Source organism: Numida meleagris, chromosome 4 (genome assembly GCF_002078875.1).
Source record: "Numida meleagris isolate 19003 breed g44 Domestic line chromosome 4, NumMel1.0, whole genome shotgun sequence".
NCBI lineage: Eukaryota > Metazoa > Chordata > Aves > Galliformes > Numididae > Numida > Numida meleagris.
In genome coordinates, this window is record NC_034412.1 from 14822692 (window position 1) to 14842822 (window position 20131).

At 38.1% G+C, this 20131-nt stretch overlaps 1 protein-coding gene across 1 annotated transcript; it reads left to right on the top strand.

Moving 5' to 3' along the window:
- On the top strand, positions 410-17331 carry CPB1 (carboxypeptidase B1). The gene is made up of 11 exons (XM_021395820.1): positions 410-516; positions 620-695; positions 2837-2961; positions 4594-4693; positions 5451-5552; positions 6284-6385; positions 7823-7933; positions 8029-8119; positions 8735-8937; positions 16505-16589; positions 16779-17331. The coding sequence occupies exons 1-11, from the start codon at positions 446-448 to the stop codon at positions 16964-16966; spliced, it is 1254 nt and encodes a 417-aa protein (XP_021251495.1). The 5' UTR covers positions 410-445; the 3' UTR covers positions 16967-17331.

Below are 20131 nucleotides of genomic sequence, written 5' to 3' on the forward strand. Positions count from 1 at the left end.
GTCACACTGCAGCAAAATCTGATAGTCATCTGCCATTACATAAGGTGACAATTAAGTATTATAAAGTTTGTAATCCAGCAACCAAACAATTGAAGAAAATAATTAGATTTTTCCTCAAAATTCACAAAAAAAAACAACACTAGCAAAGAATAAAATGAATTAAACTCAGTTTCACAAATCACAAGTTCATCTAGCTCTAACAGCAACATTCCTTAGCACCTACTGCTACTATCACCTTTGAGACTTTCAGCTGTTTTCACAGGTGTGGAATAAAACACACATTATAAATAATATGCAAACCAAACAAGGCCAAAGGGATAATCTGTCAGCTGATCTGTAGGTTGTTCTGGTGTATATTTGATTAAAAAAAAAAAAAAAAAGTCAAAACAGACTATAAAAGCTGCCCAGAAGAACTGAACGCCTGTTTCCTTCTTTAAAAAAAAAAATGTGGACGTTCTTAGTTCTCGTAGGTGCTGCAGTTGCTTCTGCTCACCTGCAAGACCTGGCTTTTGATGGGTACGTACAGACTTCAGGTTTATATTTTTACACTTCCTTCTCCATGAGCAAAAGTCTTCTAGTTGACTTATTTTTTTTAAATCCAATTTCTCTCTCCTTTCAGCCACAAGGTGTTTCGCGTGATTCCACAAAATGATGAGCAGGTGGAAATCATCCATTCCCTTGCCAGCAAAATGCAGGTAAAGAACTCGGGGAAGGAGCTTCACTGAATCCAAAGGGAACATATTTCTCCTTTTCCTCAACTAATGTATCTCAACCAAAACCAAAAAACAACAAAACAGAAACAACAACAAGCAACAACTTAGTAAATTAAAAGCCTAATCCTGATTCCAGCCAACTCATCAGGAGTGCTTCTTCAGAGGGAAGAAAACAATGTGATAAAGCTGGAATTATGCAAATACAATCTAATGCCTTCCTGAAATGTCCAGATACCCCAGCTTGAGTATGAAAGTGTCCACCACAATTTATTAATTAAGTTACTTTGAAAATTATATATTCATTCTGGGGTGCCTTCAAGAATTAGACAAAACATGAAACTTCCAAGTACCAGAACATTTAACATTAGAGGTAAAAGATTTTGTTCATGCAAATAATCTACACATTTGTATTCATAACAAACTGAACTTTGTTTTGGCCTCTAGCCTCTCATGTCACATTTTGTCTCTGGCTTTCCTTTAAAATTTTCTTTCTCCAGTCAAGCTGCATGTTTCTTACTGACCTTGATGTAGATATATGATGACATAATGACATGAGAAAAAACAATAAAGACAGCAAATGTGTTTTCAATATTTCTCTTCAGCTTTGATGTTGTAAAATAGCTGTTGGTGAAAAAGACACCATTATCTGTAGGATAAAAGGATGGTATTTTTAATGAAGTACAGATGTGGAGAAGTAGCAGCAGCAGGGTAGTATAGTATGCTGAAACAGTATTCTACAGAAGAATAAACTACTGGTATGTTGCTGCTAGTTCTATGAAAATGAATATAACAAGTTTGCTTCTAAGCCTGCAGGATAAAGCGATTGCTTGTTTTCTTTAAAGTAAAGAAAAGATCTTTAAACTTCCATTGTCATACAAAGCAATCAGTCAGGACTCTTGTGGTAGCAGTATACACTGGAATAGTCATCTCACTTGAAGATACGTCATTTGTGAACATGCCCACCAGCCCCAACTTCCTTGATGTTCAGGACATGAAAGGCTGAAAAGGCATTGGACTGGTAAACCAGCTTTGTTTTCAAAGACCTTTAATAGAAATCCAAATCCTAAATCCGAATCCTAAATCCAAAAGAGATCTTAAAGCAGACTTCAGAAAGAATATGTGAAGCAATAATTGCACTGTCATTTGTCCATTATGAGTTAAACAGTATCTTCCAAAAGCATAGATTCCTCCTAAAAACTGCAGCAAAATGAGTACTAAAGGCACTTATAAAGGCAATAGTCCTTTGCAGCTGATGTATGTAAAGTATGTTTGTAGCTTGCTATAGTTGGGAGACCATTACTGTTTAATGGTTATAGGCAAAAACCTCCAATGAAATGTATACAAAGAATGAAAGAAGTTATAAAGATAGTTACAAATTTTGCACAGCATTCACAAATCTATATGTATTCAGATGCTGTAATAAATGTACAGTATGCTCAGAGCAGACAATATTCCACATGTTCCAGAACTCCAGTCTCTTTTACATCAGACTCTTAAATGAAGTTCAGAATATTCTTACGGATATAAAAAAAAAAATACCAAGCATTGATTTTAGCACTGTGCAAGACTAGTGCAGTCCCTATTAAGTAATCTAATAACTCAAAATGAAATGTACTCAAAAACTGAGTTTATACTTGGCATTTGTTAAACTGTCACTGTCATCTCCAGAAATCTTCCATATAAGTTTGAGGGTCTAATAAAATCATCTTAGAATCATAGAATCATAGAATTAGCTAGGTTGGAAAAGACCTACAAGATCACCTAGTCCAACCATCCACCTACCACCAACAACCCCACTAAACCATGTCTCCCAACGCTATATCTAAACGTTTCTTGAACGTCTCCAGGGACGGTGACTCAACCACCTCCCTGGGCAGCCCGTTCCAGCGCCTGACCACTCTTTCAGAAAAGTAGTATTTCCTAACATCCAGCCTTCTTCATTGAATTCCATTTAAAACTTAAGTCTGTTTTTATGGCAAGCAAAGTCAGTTCAGTGTAATGTAGGAGTTAAATTTGTTGTATTAATCACAATCAGCATCCCTATGTCACATGTACATTCACTTAAAACTCACAGTCATACATATATATGTATTTGTTCATATATTCATTTGGCCTTCTTTCAGATTGACTTTTGGCAGCCAGACTCAGTCAAACTGGTAAAGCCAAAAATGCAAGTTGATTTCCGAGTTGAAGCTGACAGCGCTTTGGAGGTAGAACATCTCTTGAAAGAAAACAAAGTGGATTACAAGTAAGTTCGTTCTTGGTATTGTATTTTGAGTAGGAGGAGACTGAACACTGGAGAAAATGTGCTGAATATTTTCATCATCGGTCAACTTATCTTCCTATCACAAACATTGCCATTGCAGTTGACTTTGCCTAGCTTGATTAGCTAGCTTGATTAGGCTTTTTCAATGTGTAGTTTATGCATAAACGCAGACACAAAACTCAGTTTTACTTGATCAAAATCTCATGACTATTCAGCAGAGTGGAAAGTTTTCATCACTCAGACTTGTTTCCACCAGACTAAACTGCTATATTGAAGTTCTCATGAAACATAGCTGCTATGATCTCCTAAATCTGACGAAAATCCCTCCCTAAACTTGCCATCCTCATGTTAACTGTGTCCTGATTAGATGCCACTGGGGGAACAGAGTTAAAAACATTCTAAAAGAGATTGTTCTCAGTAGAACCTCAGCCTACATACAGTTCAGGAATCCAGTTTCACTGGAATTTCTTCTTTGGCAAAGGAGGAGTTACATGTGCTAGTTTTTCCTGTGATATTTATGAACTCCCTCAGGTCCATGCACAAATCTTTCGATTGCAACAAAGGCCATAATGTCTGGAAGGTGTCCCTGACAAACTTCAGCGGTGTGTCCTTGTGACAACCCAAGCAGTCAAAATTCTTTTGAAGTGGAGCTGCAGTGCTGTAATATCATGACAACACGGTCACTTGCACTGTTTGTTCTGAAGGCTGGTGGTGCCTCACAAAGTGGCCTCCTGCTCTTCTAGCCAAATGATCAAGGACATATCCTGAACAAGTGAGAATTTGTAAGGATGTTAACACAAGCACTGGAAAAAACAAGGAAACCTCATTTTTTTTTTTAGCCAAGGTTGAAATATAAGCAAAAGGTCCTCAGGACCATGCTTGATGATGAGCTGTGCCTTTCTATCATCCCTAGGGAAAGATGAGCAGGAGAGATTCAGCCAATGCAGACAGGATATTAGGGTGGGTTTTTTTTTGTTTGTTTTTGTTTATTTCTGTTTGGTTTTTTCCATAGTGTGTTGCTACTTTAACAACTCTTCTCACAAACAGTAAAGCAGATTGGAGTACGGATCCTGCCATCTGCAAACTGCACCTAAATTTTGGAAGCTTGGTTTGATAAAGAATTTAATCAGGCAAACATCTCTGGGTGGCTCAAGATCCTGGATAACAGGAGAGCGTTACATTACTGCAGTCTAATTGTCCCTCATTGTCATCAGTTCAAGAGAATGCCCTTTCCCTTTTGAGGAAGAGGCAATCTGGCATCACGAGGTCAGGCCAAGGCAAAGGAGAGTTGCTCTTGGATACATGCACCCTGTTTCAGCATTGCCATTCTTCTTAAACCAAACTGTTGCCACTCTGGAGGTTTGCTAGTATGGGAGTGGGCAGGTGTGAGTTAAGAAGCTATTGCTTTGGGATCATTCTGTCAGCAAGGATGAGGCAGGAACCAGGTTGAAACTTGAACATATCATTTTCAAATGCATAAACCAGTCTCCCACATTTCTCTTCACAATCAACATGGCCTTAGTTTTGTGCAAATCCAAAGATATCCATGTGGTGCTTGATTTTCTGCTACTAAATTGCATGTTTCTTTCTGCTTTTCATGGTATCTTATTGCAGAGTTCTGACTGATAACCTGCAGAATGCACTGCATGCTCAGTTTGACAGCAAAGTTCATAGCACTGGTCACAGCTATGAAAACTACAACACCTGGGAAAAGGTAAAGTCCAGAATTTTCCTCTTTATCATGTTGATGTCTTAGCCTCCATAGTCAAAATGGCTTCTGAAATTCTCCCATCAATCTTCCCTTCGCCTCTCCTGTTCCATCCATTAATATGATAACCTCTTCTCCAACATCTCTCTCTTCTCCTTTGTTGCTCATTACAGAGATAATCTGCATAACCCATCTGCCTACACATATTTCTTTCTTTTGTATTTGACTTTGGTGGACTGTTTGCACAAATCCCTGCCCAGTTCTTCAGTCAACAATTCAAGAATGATAATAAACAGAAGAGCTATGAAACTGAAAAACATGACAACGCATAGAAGATTTAAGTCATTCAATCTACTTATTGTAACAGGAAAAAAGTTTTCTTTTGTTAAGAGAATTAAAAGGATTACAAAATCATAATCTCTAAGTACTATGTAGGTTTAGCATTCAAAAAGTTTCTTGACCCACCAGTCAGACTCCAATGATTGGAAGATTTAGATAAATTCATATCAGAAAATCTTAGTTCAGCAATAGTTTGATGAGGTCTGCAACGAACCACTACCTATCACTGGGAAAAAACAAACAACCAAACAAAGATTATATATATAACTCTAGTACAAGTAAGAGTTAATCCTTGGAAATCTATCAGTGGTATTAAATATTTAGTTCAATTCTCAGAAGGACCCTCCCAGCTTGAAAGCTGTGAATAAGTTACTCTAGACCTGAGGACAGACACATCAACATATTTATTCTCTTTATTAAACAGATAGCTGCTTGGACTGGTGACATTGCTGCTCAGAACCCAAGCCTTGTCTCTCGCAGCGTAATTGGGGAAACATATGAAGGACGGCCACTGTACCTTCTGAAAGTAAGTGCAGTGATTCCTCTGTGCCAGACTATTTTTCTGCTATTAACCTCTGCAAGACTATGATGTCTACTGAATGATAAGATATTAATATACATTTTGCAAGAAATCAAATAGATTTTTTGCACTATTTATACTATGATCTTTTTTAGCTTAAGATTTAAGGGGCATAATGAATTATTAGAAGTTCAGGCATAAATTTAACAACAATCCTGTGAGCCAGGTGAATTATCATCTGCCTTTATATTCTCTCCCCCTGTAAGCACATTTACTCTAAAAGGATATATAAATATCAGTCTCTCTAGCAAAAGGCAATATGTTTGTTTCTTCATCAGATACAGGATTTTTGAATAACTCTTATGAGTAAATAAGATACCCTTAATGAAATAAAGGTGAGAGGATAAAGGTTACTTGCCTAAAATTTAATAAGTGTCTATCAACCACCAAAACAAAGCTAACTACTAGAAACACCACAGGGCATATATCAACAGTGCAGAATAATCTATTATTGTGGGGGAGGATTACCTACCTTAATAAAAATAAAATTATTAAGATCATAATGTTTTACTTTGAATATTATCATCAGCTACAGCTGTGAGCGCTCCCAAGTTTTCCATTTAATTGGAATCTTATAAAATTTTACTCTTTAGGTCAACAAGGCGATAGACATATTCTACATACAAATTATTTCATCCAGGACCTGGTTTTGTTTATTTGTTTGTTTGTTTTTGTAGGTGGGAAAAAGTGGTACGAATAAGAAGGCCATCTTCATGGACTGTGGTTTCCATGCAAGAGAGTGGATCTCTCCCGCTTTCTGCCAGTGGTTTGTGAAAGAAGTCAGTAAGCGTAATGATCAAAACTTGTTTCACAAAATGGAATTATTTTTATTTTAACCACTTACACTAAACCTTAATGGCTGCCCTGTAATCTTTGAGCAGCTTAAGACTACCTAAGCAGGTGTATGAGGTATGCTTGCACAGGCATCAGTGGCAAATATAACCTCTATCTTCTCAGACAGCCATGTGGTTTTGTGTAAGGAGCAGTGGAAATTGAAAGTGACATCTCAGTGGAGTCAAAGGGAATGTTATTTCATTATCTCCCAATAAGGCTGCAGACAGTATGTGCTACCATTTTTCTCTCAGCAATTCACGTCACTACAGCTGTCATTTTCACTGTCTGATCATTTAATTCATGGATGTACCTGACACCAGCAGTGGCTCTGCTCAGTGGATGCAAGTGTGGATAGGTAGAGGCAATTTTAAAGTGCAGTCCTCTGAGGGTCATTGGTGGTTCAGCTGGGATTGCTTCTAGACATAAAAGTCAGAAACTAGAGAAAAAACAAAGTAGATTATTATTTGTATCTGCAAACAAAAAAAAAAAAAAAAAAAAAAAAAAAACCAAAACCCTAAAAAAAAAAAAAAAAAAAAAACACAGGAAAAAAAGTAAGTCCTAGTGACCTAAAACTGCTTTTCCAGATTCTACATCCAACCTGTCCGCTTGCTAACTACAGGATTGCATTGCTCCTTATGTTGTGCTTTACATCTTTGTAAAGTGAAGGAAACAAGGATGCAACCAGGCCTTTAGAGCAAATTTCAATTATAACTGGATGCTCACTCAAGACTGACTTAAACCTCTAAACAAGCATACAACGTGCTAGGTCATAAACAATCAGGATATGTAGGTTTGTGGCACGAGTTCTTATGATGTACATACTTGGAAAATTGTATGGAAAAATCCACCTCTCTATGAATATGTGCAACGAAAGCACTATGACTGGAAATGTCTAAGGATGTAATGATAGAAACAGTTTTGGTTATTGATGAAATTTATCTGCACAACAGATTCATTCTATGATTCATATCAAAAACAGGAATAAATATTCAAAAATTACCAGCAACTTAAACCAAAAACAATTATTTAAGGTTACAGGATATAGAGAGAATATATGGACCAAAACTTTCTTCTGTCTTTCAGTGAGGAGCTAGTAGATGGAAATCTTTTCTTTATTATCCTGTTCAAAATCAACATTGCTTTAAAGTATAATTTATCTACCAGAAAAAGATGACTCTCTAACAGCAGTGTGGTTTCAGTCACCGTAAATCTTCTGAGCATATATAACATCAGAGCTACCAACTCATGAGGTGCAGTGACCTGGATGACTTCACCTTCCACATTCAGTAATTCCTTATCTAGATCCAGGCCTGCATATATATGCCAGAGATGATTCCATTCCATAAAGGCATCATCAGCTCTTTCTACTTTTGTCTGATTAGGCTGTCGAGACCTATGGAACAGATAGCACCATGACCAAACTTCTCAACAGCTTGGACTTCTATGTTTTGCCAGTTCTTAATATCGATGGTTACGTTTACACTTGGACAAAAGTAAGTATGTTCCTCTTTCTCAGAAGTATTGCTGGCTAAGCCAACTGTTAGAACTTTTTCTTACTTTTACTCTAAGTTTCACCATTCTATTTTAGGACCGTATGTGGAGAAAGACACGATCTAAAAATGATGGCAGCCTTTGCATTGGTACCGATCCCAACAGGAATTTCAACGCTGGCTGGTGCAGTAAGTGTCTCCTAATAGCAGCTGCAGCAATGACCCAGAAATGCAACAGCCAAAATACTTAATTATGGATTTCCCCTTATATTATGTTTTGGTTCATCATGATTTTGATTGAAGACCAACAATATAGCATTGTGGAATAGCTTGTGTTCAAATTTTATGCAAAAAAATCCCCGAACTTTGTTTACTAGTGTCATCAGTATGGCTGCTTCTATGAACAGCAGAGTTCAGAAGCAAAGTCAAAATAGTTTTGTTTTGGTTGGTTTTACTCATTGCAGAGGATTACCCTCTTTGCTAGTTCTTGAAAGCATCCCAGTTACGGGGGAGATGTGCAAGAAGATTTTTAAGTAAGGAAGCAAATAATAATCATTTAGGTAATATAGGGCTTTGCACAAAAACTCGTGTCCCTCCAAACATGCACACAAGTACAGAGCATATTTACTTAACACTGTGTCATGTTGCCCAGTGTCTTAACTATGCAACAAAGTACTCTCTCTTCCGATATGGTACAGATGTGGCAGTAGGATTTCCAACGTTCATTATGAAATTCATGTAATATCACTCTCCTAACAACCAACTTTTAAATTAAATATTCATAACATTCACTGTTCTTCCCAGAAATAGGGGCTTCAGATAGACCCTGTGATTCTACTTACTGTGGCTCTGCACCTGAGTCTGAAAAGGAGACTAAGGCTTTGGCTGATTTTGTTCGTCAACATCTTTCTACACTCAAGGCATATCTGACTATTCACTCCTATTCCCAGCTGCTACTGTTTCCTTATTCATACACTTATGCACATCCAAAGGATTACAGTGAACTGGTAAGCACAAGTTCTTCGTCATCTTGATGTAATGAAAAGAATGTATTTGATATAATGAAAGAGCACTATTTGGGTCTATTTGACTTCAGGCAGCTTCTTTAACTATATCTAAAGAGCATACGTTGCCAGTTTTTGAAAATACTTCAGGAACAAGAGAAACCATGATGGCTTCCACATAGTTCAGGCACCGGATAAACTCAGGAGCCTTACTTAATTTCCACATACACAATGAATTTGCCACAACGTCAGGATTGTCTTCCAGCCATGCTATACAGAAATTCACTACGTCATACAGAGCTCCTTCTTCCTGACGCAAGGGTTTGCAGTCTGTGTGGCTGCAGAACATCACACAGAAACATTATGCTCTGTAAGCCATGCTAGCAGCTTGCTAGATTGTAATAACTACCCAGAAATGACTGGATTTGTACCAGCACCAGCAAATAAGGAGCTCTGCCTAACACTTCCTATTGAACCTTACTTCTCACTGAAGGAAAAGGGTGAGACTCCTGTAAAAGAGAATGATACAGGCTGAGGACAATGAGGCAGTTTTTGTCTATAGTGTAATTAAAAAAACCAGGTGAAAAGAATCAATTCTGAGACCTTTCTAAACAGGTCTTGATTCAAATACACCTATTATTTGGAAGTGAAGAAGATAAATGTGATGTTTTAAATAACAACTCCTCTTTTATTCATCCAAAACGAAGGGCACACCCTAACACCATCTGAATAACAGTCTGGAATATAATTTAAAAAAAAAGTTAAAAATATCAAATGTGTGTAAACATTTCATAAGGCCAAGAATCAACAATCATGAATAATAAAATTACTTCAGTTCTCTGGCATATTAGCAATTAGAAGCTGTTGGCAAGGAAAACAACAGAGCAAAACAAAACAAACATTCCCTCTCTTTCCTGGATGCTGCCAAAAGTCCAAGGCAACAACACTAAGTGTGTTGATCTGCTGCGGGGACTTGACAGATTTATGAGTGCTCCCAAATAGATGTCACAATTCCAAAGCACAAACAAGAACTCAGGCCAACAGTGAACTTTCTTGCAGCATATTTTACAGCTTAAAAGAGAGGATGAATTCCAGATGAAAATTTTGCTTTCTTAATTTATTTTCCAGAAAGCTTTGATTTTAATTATTCCATGGAACTACAGTAATTTCTTGTCTTCAGTTTTCACATATTTTCACATTTCACACATTGCAGTTCAGTCTCGGGCAGTAAACAGCACAAAGCCCTTGAGCTGCTTCGTTGTCAAGATCACAAAGCTCACATGTGTTAAAAAGTTGCATGACATTCTGCTCAACTTTTTGAATCAAAAGCAAATGTGAAACTTAACTAAAACCCCAGCATACTTCTCACAGTATTAAATTGAGAAAGTTTACATCAAGGGCCCAGTATTTAAAAATACAGGAAATCCTATCCATTAAAACAATATTTAGCAATGAGAAATAACTTGTGAATTTCTTGGTTTTCACTTTCTTTTATCAAATTAAATTTTTATGATAAAAATATATATTCCAATAGAGAACATAATTTCATGAATTACTCTTACTATGGTTCTCCAGCTTTTAATTAATAAAAGCCCTCTTTTCCTGCCATAGAGAACAAGTCTACTATTACTATTAAGCATAAGAAATAAATAGCTCAGGAATGCAACCTATATACTTCTCTTCACCTATTCGATTTCACTTCATAAGTTAGTATTTTCACTGTCATTTTATCCTATATTCTAAATTGGGCACAATGATCCCAGAGGGAGTTCCATTACTTTCCACTACAAAGCAATTACAAACCTCACCACCAATGACAAGGTGACCCGATGAGTGGTTTTCATGCGTTAATTAAGGGAAAGTATTTCTTTTACTGGTGATCCCAACAAAAAGACAGCAGGATCCCAGAGATGTTCTACTTGAGCAGTATCTGACTTTAACAAGGGAAGACTTCTTGCCAAAAACCCTTCTTTCAGAGAATGAGATCAGAGTATCATCCAGTCAAAATTGCCTGTAGCTGGGGTAATTAAACAGAAAAGGCCCAATTCACTCCAACACCAATGAATTAAATAGAAAGTCTGACTTTCACAGGCTCTGGGTCGGGTTCAAAGGTGCAGCTTTTCAGGCTACTTGAGATAACTAAAGCACATTCATTTGAGCTGTAACTACAGAAATTTAAGATTTTCCATCAATAGTTGTATTTGCTTAAAACGATACCCTTACAAAAAGAGACATTGTGGCTTATGCCAGTCATTATTCTGAGACGAAAAGTTCTGTCTAGAGTTAGAATTTAGAGAAATGCCGAAAAATTAGAATCTCAACCTCTCATAGAAATTGTTTGGGTGAATTAGAGGGCCATAAATCACTTTTCAAATGAAGCAAAATTTATAGTGCCATTATCTTATCTTGGATGTTATTTTTACTCTGACAGATCTAATAAATTAAAGGAAATATAGCTGCAATTTCTTATCTCTTCCAGTGAGCAGCTTGACATGTGGTTAAACAAAATTTCATGTCTGCTTATCATTAATAATATTTTGTTCCATTATATTTAATTAAAGGTAGCATAATACACTGGGGTCTGTGCTACATTCCAGTGTCTGAGATACATAAGGGTACAAAAATTGAGTAATTTGAGATTGAAATCAGTAGGTCTGCAGAAAAGAAAAATCCAGAGAAAGCTTGTACCTTCCTTTCCTGCAAGAACACTGAGCAGTGTCCTTGGGGCTTGAAAGACTTCTTTGCTCACAGCTTCAAGAAATCACCAGAAGGCATAAAACTGTTCTGGTTTTGGTTTCTCAGGTAAAACAGGGCACTCTGGGAGTTCCAGCAACCTTTATGCTTCATCCTGCATTGCTATAGCTAAACATTGCAATCTCAAATTATCATAACTTGGTTTGAGTGGAGGATTAGGGCTATCCCCAGCTGCCCCAGTACTAGGCTATACAACAGAAGATGAAAGTCATGTATGACTCTTGCTTCCCACAACTTCTCATCCTTTTCCTCAGAGGCAAGAAAAGCTCAGTCCCACAGAACACAAGAATTTTCCCCAAATTTTTCTCCCTGTATTCAGGATAGGACAGTTTATTTGTTTCTCACTTCCGAGATGCTGCACAGAACTTTCGCTCTTATCCAAACAATACATGAACAAATAAAAACACCCAAGACAGGAAAATCTAGGTCAGAAATTTCTCAGAAGTTGCACAATATTCTGGAGATGACTCCTTGAAAGAAAAATGTACTTTTTTTTTCATGGATCACATTTTGCCTGCCTCGTAATCCTCACTTGGCTCATTATTCACTATACTCTTGAGAGTTACATTGTACACAGAATACACGCTTGAATCCATTGCCTACTGAGAACAGAAGCATTAGCTCTTCACAATTAAAAAATGTGCTTGGCAAGACTGGTATCTCTCCCCACCCCAAAACGATTCTTTTTATCTTCATTTTACTATTCACATGTTTGTCTTCTTGCAATAAGGGCCTCTGTATTTAATCACACTTTGCATAAACCATTCAACCCTTATATTTTAATCAGTTCAGATTTTGGCCTTACTTTCCTGCTAGGTCATCATATGGTTTCCTCATTTTCAGCAAAGACAAATCTAGCTCTATCAATTTTTGTTTGTATTTGAATTGGTTCTGAACTGATAGAGCAGAGGAATGTCCATCATGCTCTCTTTTTCTTTCCAGGTTCAATTCCATCTCTTAGCTGAACAAACTCAGCACCAAATCCATGTCTGCAAGTTAGATTAGTGTATTTGTATTGTATTCACAACTGAAGATAATTTTCTAAACACAAGATTTCCAAATTTGTGGAACAAATTTTTGATTTGTTGCTTAAACTCACTGAAATTCATCTTCCGTGTTGGGTTCGCATATCATTTAATTTCCTTTTGAGTCCTTAAACAAAGTAGACAAAGTAGAAAGCGGAGAGAGGAGTAGAGCCTGTGCAGTCTGCAAGAAGAGTGAATTTCAAATATGTTACATGACTCAGTGAATATCAGTCTGATCATTTAACCTGATGCCTGGGAGCAAACTCTCTTCATCCCTGATTTAATTCCAGAAAGTGTTTTTAAGTGTAGCAATACTTTAGTTACCAATTTTTGAACAACAAAAATCCTATTTTGTAAAGGACTCAGACATACCAAAGAGGAGTCACAACCTATACTACTGTATCTTTGCTGTTTCAAACCCCTTGGATTGTACTGATGTTACAAGTATATATTTGATAGAGAAACTGGGAAGCGCAGCAAGTGGGAACAGTCAGAATAGCAATATTTGGAAGCTCTTGCACAGTTTGTCAAAATAGACCTGCTCTGTTCTGGCAGTGTCACTATTCTGAAAAGGATGCTTACAGTAGCAGCTTCATACAGATGATGCTCATGTGTGAGCCTGGCTCAAAGTCAAGTCTCCTAGTTGTAGGGCACATTCACCCTAACATAGTCACACTGGAAACCCTCTCACCAGGGATCAATTTCTTATGCAGTTTGTAAGACTGCCTCAGAGAAACTGGCTTGCAAAGGAAAAAGAGCATCATACTGAAGTCTTCCACTTGGCTGGATTCCCCAGGCTCTTGGGGGAGATGCTTAACCATGAGCAACAACAAAACAGTGCACTAAATCACACATCAGCCATGGACTCCTGAGGGGAGTCTGGTTTTACTGCCAAAATGAGAAGCCTCTGAAGTGCAGCTTCACTTGGCTACAGCTAACTTTGCAGATAGCACTCTTCAGACTTCCATTACAAAGGAATTTTAAGTAGTACATGAGACAGAGGTGGAGGGAAAATACCGTTTTCAGTCTCAGGCAAATCAATCTGCAGTGCAGTGAGAGAAGAGATGGGTCCAACCACTCAGAGAACAGGTGTCTCCAGATTATGATGGCAGAGGGAGTTGTCCGCATGCAGCAGCTGTGTAATCAACATCTCTGAAGTGTTTCTAAACAGCCACAGTTTGCTGCTAAATGTGGCCTCACGATAGAAGAGTGAAATGAGGGAGCTGCCCCCCAAAAATTACCTATTAACAGGCAGAAGATGCTTCTCCTGGTAAATTATGCTGTTAGCTCAAAGCTCCAGATGTGATAGAAAGAGAGGCCAGTAAGACATATCTTTCATTAAACACTAATAACAGTAAAGATAGGTTTAAAGGTTGTAAATTATGTAAGCTAATGGCAACTGAGAACACAACTCTGCTGTCTCACTGGCCTGTGCACTCCGCACACAAGATCAGGCAAAATATTAGTAATTGCTGTGTAAACGCAGATGGATGATTAGTGCAGGGAATACACCTTCTGCTGAAATGACCTGCTCTGCGAGTTCAGCTGTGAGTCAGAAACTGAAAAGCCATTTCTGCTCCCAGTTACAAGGTATTAATTAGGAGATATTCCTAGGACTTCAGGACGCCACTTGCTTCTGTGCTGCTATATCTCTGAGCAGAGTTTTCCTCGCAACAGAGAGATTCTTGACAGTCAAAAACAAACAAAGAAACCACAGCAATTGAGTTAAGCCAATTAAACAAAGAAATCTTGGAAATCAGTCAACAGCAAAGAGTACCCTCTATGGTACAAGATAGTCTCTCCTGGCAGCTGTATTCCAAATAGCATACAGGCCTGAAAAAACTATTTTTTAAAAGCTAAATATCACAACCCCTTTCAAAAAATGTTGTGTTAGACGCACAAGCATTTACTTCATTTTTACTGTTTCTCATTTTTATATCATGAGAAAGAGGTGACTTTATTTCCTATAAAGTTGAAATTTTGTTTTGACCTTCAGATGTTGTACTGTAAATCCATTAGGAAAGCAACTGGGAGAGAGTCACTTAATAAGGAAAAAAAAAATCCGATTTCAAACCTTTTGATAAATGTTCATTTCAAGATGAAGTCATAAATGCTCGGTCGTGTTGCTCAGTTAATGGAGAGGGTTATTTAAATACCACATCAATCTCCAAGCTGCAGAACTTGAGGAAGTTGTATATTTGGTTTCCAGTCTCCTTACAGCTGGAAATCTCAACTTCTCTTCCTACAAATCCTTCTCATGTCTTCCTGGCCAATAACAAAATACACCCCAGGTAAATAGACTTCCTGAAATCCTTTTTCTTCTGTCTGTTCTGGTATGATTTGAAGCAGTCATTTGGCAAAGTTAAAGGTATGCCCCACTTTTCCCTAGAAGCAGCTTCACTGTTCTGTGGTCTCTACAATGCAGTTCATTAAAGAGAGATCAAATGTTAACAACCAGCATGTCCATATGTAGTATAAAACTATCTTTCCAAATTTAGTTTCCTCTTTGCATATATTTGAAAAGAGGAAGAATCTGCTTACATTTAATAATGAATTTACTATTAACAGATTTCCCTCAATCGCAGCTTCTGATTAAATATATATATTATTTATTTTTTTAAAAAAGACTGAAAAAAATGGTGTCCCTAGCTAATGCTGGAGAGAGCTCAGCTACCCCTGCTGCTCTGAATCAAAATCCAGCACTTATGAGAGGGGAAACCATTGCAGACCTGTGGTAGGTTACCAGCATTAATGCAAACATATTTTGATGCTGTTTTGCAGAAGCTCTCTCACTAAACTAAGATTTTTCAAAGCACATGGTCCAATATACATTTTCGAGTAATTCACAGAAACACTTAAAGCATGAGAGTAGACAGAATATTTTACAATCTCTCTTCCATTGGGAAATAAGCCAGAGTACAACCTATAGAGAAAGAAGGAGCTTGAGGAAATTCCTGGGATAGCGAGCTGTTCAGCTGTAAGCCAGAAACAAAGATAAGGCAACCCATCGCTTATTCTTATACTGAACATCTGCTTTCAAAAATTGTTCATATTCATCATCTGTTAGCAATAGTTTTCATGTTTTATTACCAACATGCTGTATAATGAAAAAGTGGAAAAGCCACACATTCCAAAGTCTGTAATTTTCCCTAATGCAAACATACAGCGCTTCATGGTAGTACTGATGGGCCTGATCCAGCCCTCACTGAAATCAGTGGGAGTTGAATGAATCCCTCTGAGCACAGGAAATGAAATGAAATTAATGAGACTACATATGGTTCCGAGGTCATTTATGCCTTTTCTGTCTGTTAACATTTATAAGACTGCTTCCACTTCCAGTGGTGTCCAACTCCACTGACTAAACTGGCGCTACTCTGAACGTATATGCTGCATGGACAGAAAGAAAAGAAAGGCTATTGTGTTCCCAGTCTACTGTACCAAGTTATTACTCTTTGCAGGGATTCCTTATTTATTCTTAGTCTTGCATAGGTTTCTTGCAAGTGTAGAAAATACTGTTTGCTATTGCCCCAAGCTATATGGGACTGTGCACAGGCTGTACCCCAAGGCAGCCCTATCCAGTTGGACTATGCACCACTGAAGCTTGGCGAACAAGCTTTTTACTGACAGGTTATGTATTGGCAACTACTGGCATCTAATCATTCTGAGAGGTGGACAACACTTTACGAATACCTTTTCAAGCACAGCTTTTCAGTTTACTTAACAGTCCATTCACTGAGATTCACTCAGAACGCTTCTGGAAATCTGCATTTGTATTTGCTCTTTCCCTACAGAACTCCATTGCTAGAGCTGCAACCCAACATCTGACCAGTTTGTACAATACCAAATATAAATATGGCCCAGGAGCTACAACAATCTGTAAGTACTGGCCTAAGTACGCCAACAGAAATGGATCTCACAAATTGCATAAGTCACAAAAACTTTTCCATGAGAAGAAGAAATGAAATGATTCACTATATATCCTGTTTTAACTGATTGTTCTGTGTTTCTGGTTCTGTGACTTGAGACTGCCACTTTTTCAGTCACACTTTATTACTTTATCAACAGACCCTGCTGCAGGAGGCTCTGACGACTGGGCTTACGATCAAGGCATCAAGTACTCTTTCACTTTTGAGCTCCGTGACACCGGTAATCATGGGTTCCTTCTGCCCGAGTCTCAGATAAAGCCAACCTGTGAGGAGACTTTGCTTGCTGTTAAATACATTGCCAATTATGTCCTTGATCACCTGTATTAAAGGAAATTCTAGAAACTATTAGAGGATTTATTCAAAGATGCCTTTCTCTGTATTTTCAATAGTTTTTTATTTTTGCTTTACTTAATGCTTGGTCATATCCTGAGTCCATAATAGGTCAATAATCTGAAAGTCTTGCAAGATAATTCTACCTTCTGTTAAGACAACTAACATAGTTAGGGAGGGGGGATGGCAGACGTGGCTTGCTGGAAAAATAAGCATGCCCAAACACCTGCTTTTCTGAGATCCACGTCTTTAAGTACAAGTTTTAAATCACTTCTGCTTACCAGCTTTGTCTCTTATTTAATCTTCATATGAAATTACCTAGGTATTTCATTGGTAACCACTAATAAAATGCTAACAACATATAGAGTGCTAAGAGAATTTCTCCAGTGATTGGATAAAATGCATAAACAAAGCAATCCTTCATATTTTGACTGTTAAAACACATTTTTTTTTTTTTTAAAGAATGGCCTTCTCAGCCAAAAAAAAAAAAAAAAAAAAAAGGATTTTTGCTTCACGGGAATTGTACGGATACAGCAACAAATATATTAGTTCTTTCACAAAATAGGACAGTGAAGAGTAGTGGGCTATTAATGTCTGACCTCCAAGGAGTGCGGCAGCTACTGACTTCCTCCCATCACCATTAGGTGGTATTTCTCACTCAGATTCTTACAATTTCTTCTGGCAAATGTAGTATATATTTATTTCTGCCCTTTAAAATCATGATTTCCCTGTCTCTCACTCCACCACCTGTTCTCCATTGCTTCTGGCACTCCATCTCACAAACTATGCAAACCTTCCCGAATTTCTCCCTTTCATTCTGTTCAGAACAGTAGCCTTCCTGAAGTGAAAGATTAAAATATTAAACTCATGATAGGAACAGTCTAACAGGGAGAAAATAAATGGAGTGGATCCCAAAACATTCCTCCTTTTTCATTACTGAACTAATACTGGAATCAGTTTAAGCTCATTAACTTAAACTTGCTTAAAATTGCTCTACAGCTATACACAGTAAATGTTCACAGTCTCTTCACAGATAAGCTGAATTTTTATATCTTCTTTCAAGGTGTTAGGATTCATTTGTGATAACCAGAAAAAGTGAAAATGCATCACATCTCAGTTAATACGTGCAGTCTGCAAATAAAAAAAATGAATGTGGTTACAACTAGCAGAAAGAATCAGCAAATTTATTCTCCACTGGTTAATCAACTATGATGCAATCTAAGTTACAGTGGAAAGAAGGTGTGTGACAATACTTCTTTGTTTTAAAAGCATCTGTGGGCCAGATTCTTCCCTGCTGCAACTCAGTTAGGTCAATATGACCATGTGCTCTGATCCAGGAGATTAATTTACCTTTTAAGTGAGGTGGTGCATTTAAAACTCGCAACAAGATGACTTTACCTTCCCTTATTATAAAGGAAACTTGAGATCTACCAGAAAAGAGAGACGAAATCCCTTTATTAAATGTTTATCTCAGTAATGAATATGGCACAGAAGATTCACGTTAAATGAAGCATTAATAGTAAAGATGGATATGGGACACCAGACACATCCTGGGGGGAGCTGGCCAGTTTCATCTCTGCAATAATCTGCACAAGAAGCTTAAGCAACTTAAGATAAAGGTTGCTTGAATGATTAAAATGATCTTCACACAGAGCAGATGGGCAGAGCATTAGGACTTACACAGCCTGAGCACTAAGCATAATGAAAATGTCTAGGTGATTAACATAAATACACTTTCATCCAAACTTTGCCTTAATGGCAACGGCGACAAGGAAAATTTCTCATTATATACTTCCCAAAGGAAGATACCTGGTATACATTCTTGGGAATTTTCTCAAAACCCTCCTCAATCTGCCCCATCACTGCAGATCCAAGGTCCCAGACAGTCCCATCTGAGCTCAGTGCTGAAGCTCACAGTTAATATCTGTCCTAACGACTGAGCAAACAGAGCTATGAATTACCCTGTGTAAGGCTCTCACACTCACGACAGTAGCATTTGTCAAAATATCCTGAGTCCTGGTACATCCTGGGGCCTCACACATTTCCACTCTCATTAGCAGAATTACAAACTGCCATAAGAATGAGTCTGATGATCAATGAATAACTTTCTCTTTCAAAAGAATCTGTGAAAAATTACCCCTTCCTGATCCATTTTCTATACAAGTAACATGGGTCTGATGGGGTCAAAGTGGGTGAGAGTGACAAATAGTTCCCCTGGGCAGATTTCTCACACAGCTGCACAAAAGGTGTTTGGCATTTACCAGTGCTGTTTCGAACTTGGCTGCTATGGGACACACTCTGCAGAAAGACGGAGAAAAATCTTGTGCCAGGACAGTGCCTGCCCTATCTCCCTGCCACTGCTGGAGGCTACAAACAGAGATTTCTTCTGTCCATAGGCACTCTGGCAATTAGCACTGCTTTTTGGCACATCCCTAACTGATGCACTCAAAACCTGCCATGAAACGTGTGCCTCATTCACTAGCCTGCTCCAATCAGCCCAGCCCCGCTCCTTGCACGCACAGCCAGTCCATCTGCTGTGGACCCGCAATGAAATAGAACCCACGTGCAAAAGTAGCACATACCAGTGAAAAGACATGTCATTCTGTTTTGCAACAGAAGTAGGGGGAAAAATAATCAGCATTACCAATAATAGTGCACGCAGAACATGCTGACCAGAGCCAAACATCTCACAAAGGGCAGGAAAATATTTCCTCAGACTACAACATCTTTTGGCTAATTTCACCCAAGTAATAACCACCCAGGGATTAGCCCCACTACAACTGTATAATTTTGGCAAACATCACAGGCCTTATGCTGACTGCAGAGCGAATTGCCAATGCTCAGCACCATTCATTCATTCCTAGGAAGACCTCAGGCAACCAAAGATGCCATTACAAACACAGACGAGGGATCAGCCACTGCCCCCAGCAGCTCCAGGGCTACCCCAGTGAGCTCAAACCTGCAAAAATGAGGCAGGACGTGGCACACGCTAGTGCTGATGCTCACAGAGCCAGGTTGCGACAAGGCAGCGGTAAGAAAGGTTGCTGTGCCTTCGCCACAAACACCTCTGGTCAAATTACAGAAATTCAGAAAAGAACAGCAATTAAACGCGATCTGTCATACAGGATCTATGCAGCTTGAGACAGGAAGAACATACAGCAA

Coding starts and splice junctions, on each gene's coding strand:
- CPB1 (XM_021395820.1), top strand. CDS start 446: ATGTGGACGTTCTTAGTTCTCGTAGGTGCTGCAGTTGCTTCTGCTCAC. Junction 696..2,836: donor CCCTTGCCAGCAAAATGCAG/GTAAAGAACTCG, acceptor GCCTTCTTTCAG/ATTGACTTTTGGCAGCCAGA. Junction 5,553..6,283: donor GGCCACTGTACCTTCTGAAA/GTAAGTGCAGTG, acceptor TTGTTTTTGTAG/GTGGGAAAAAGTGGTACGAA.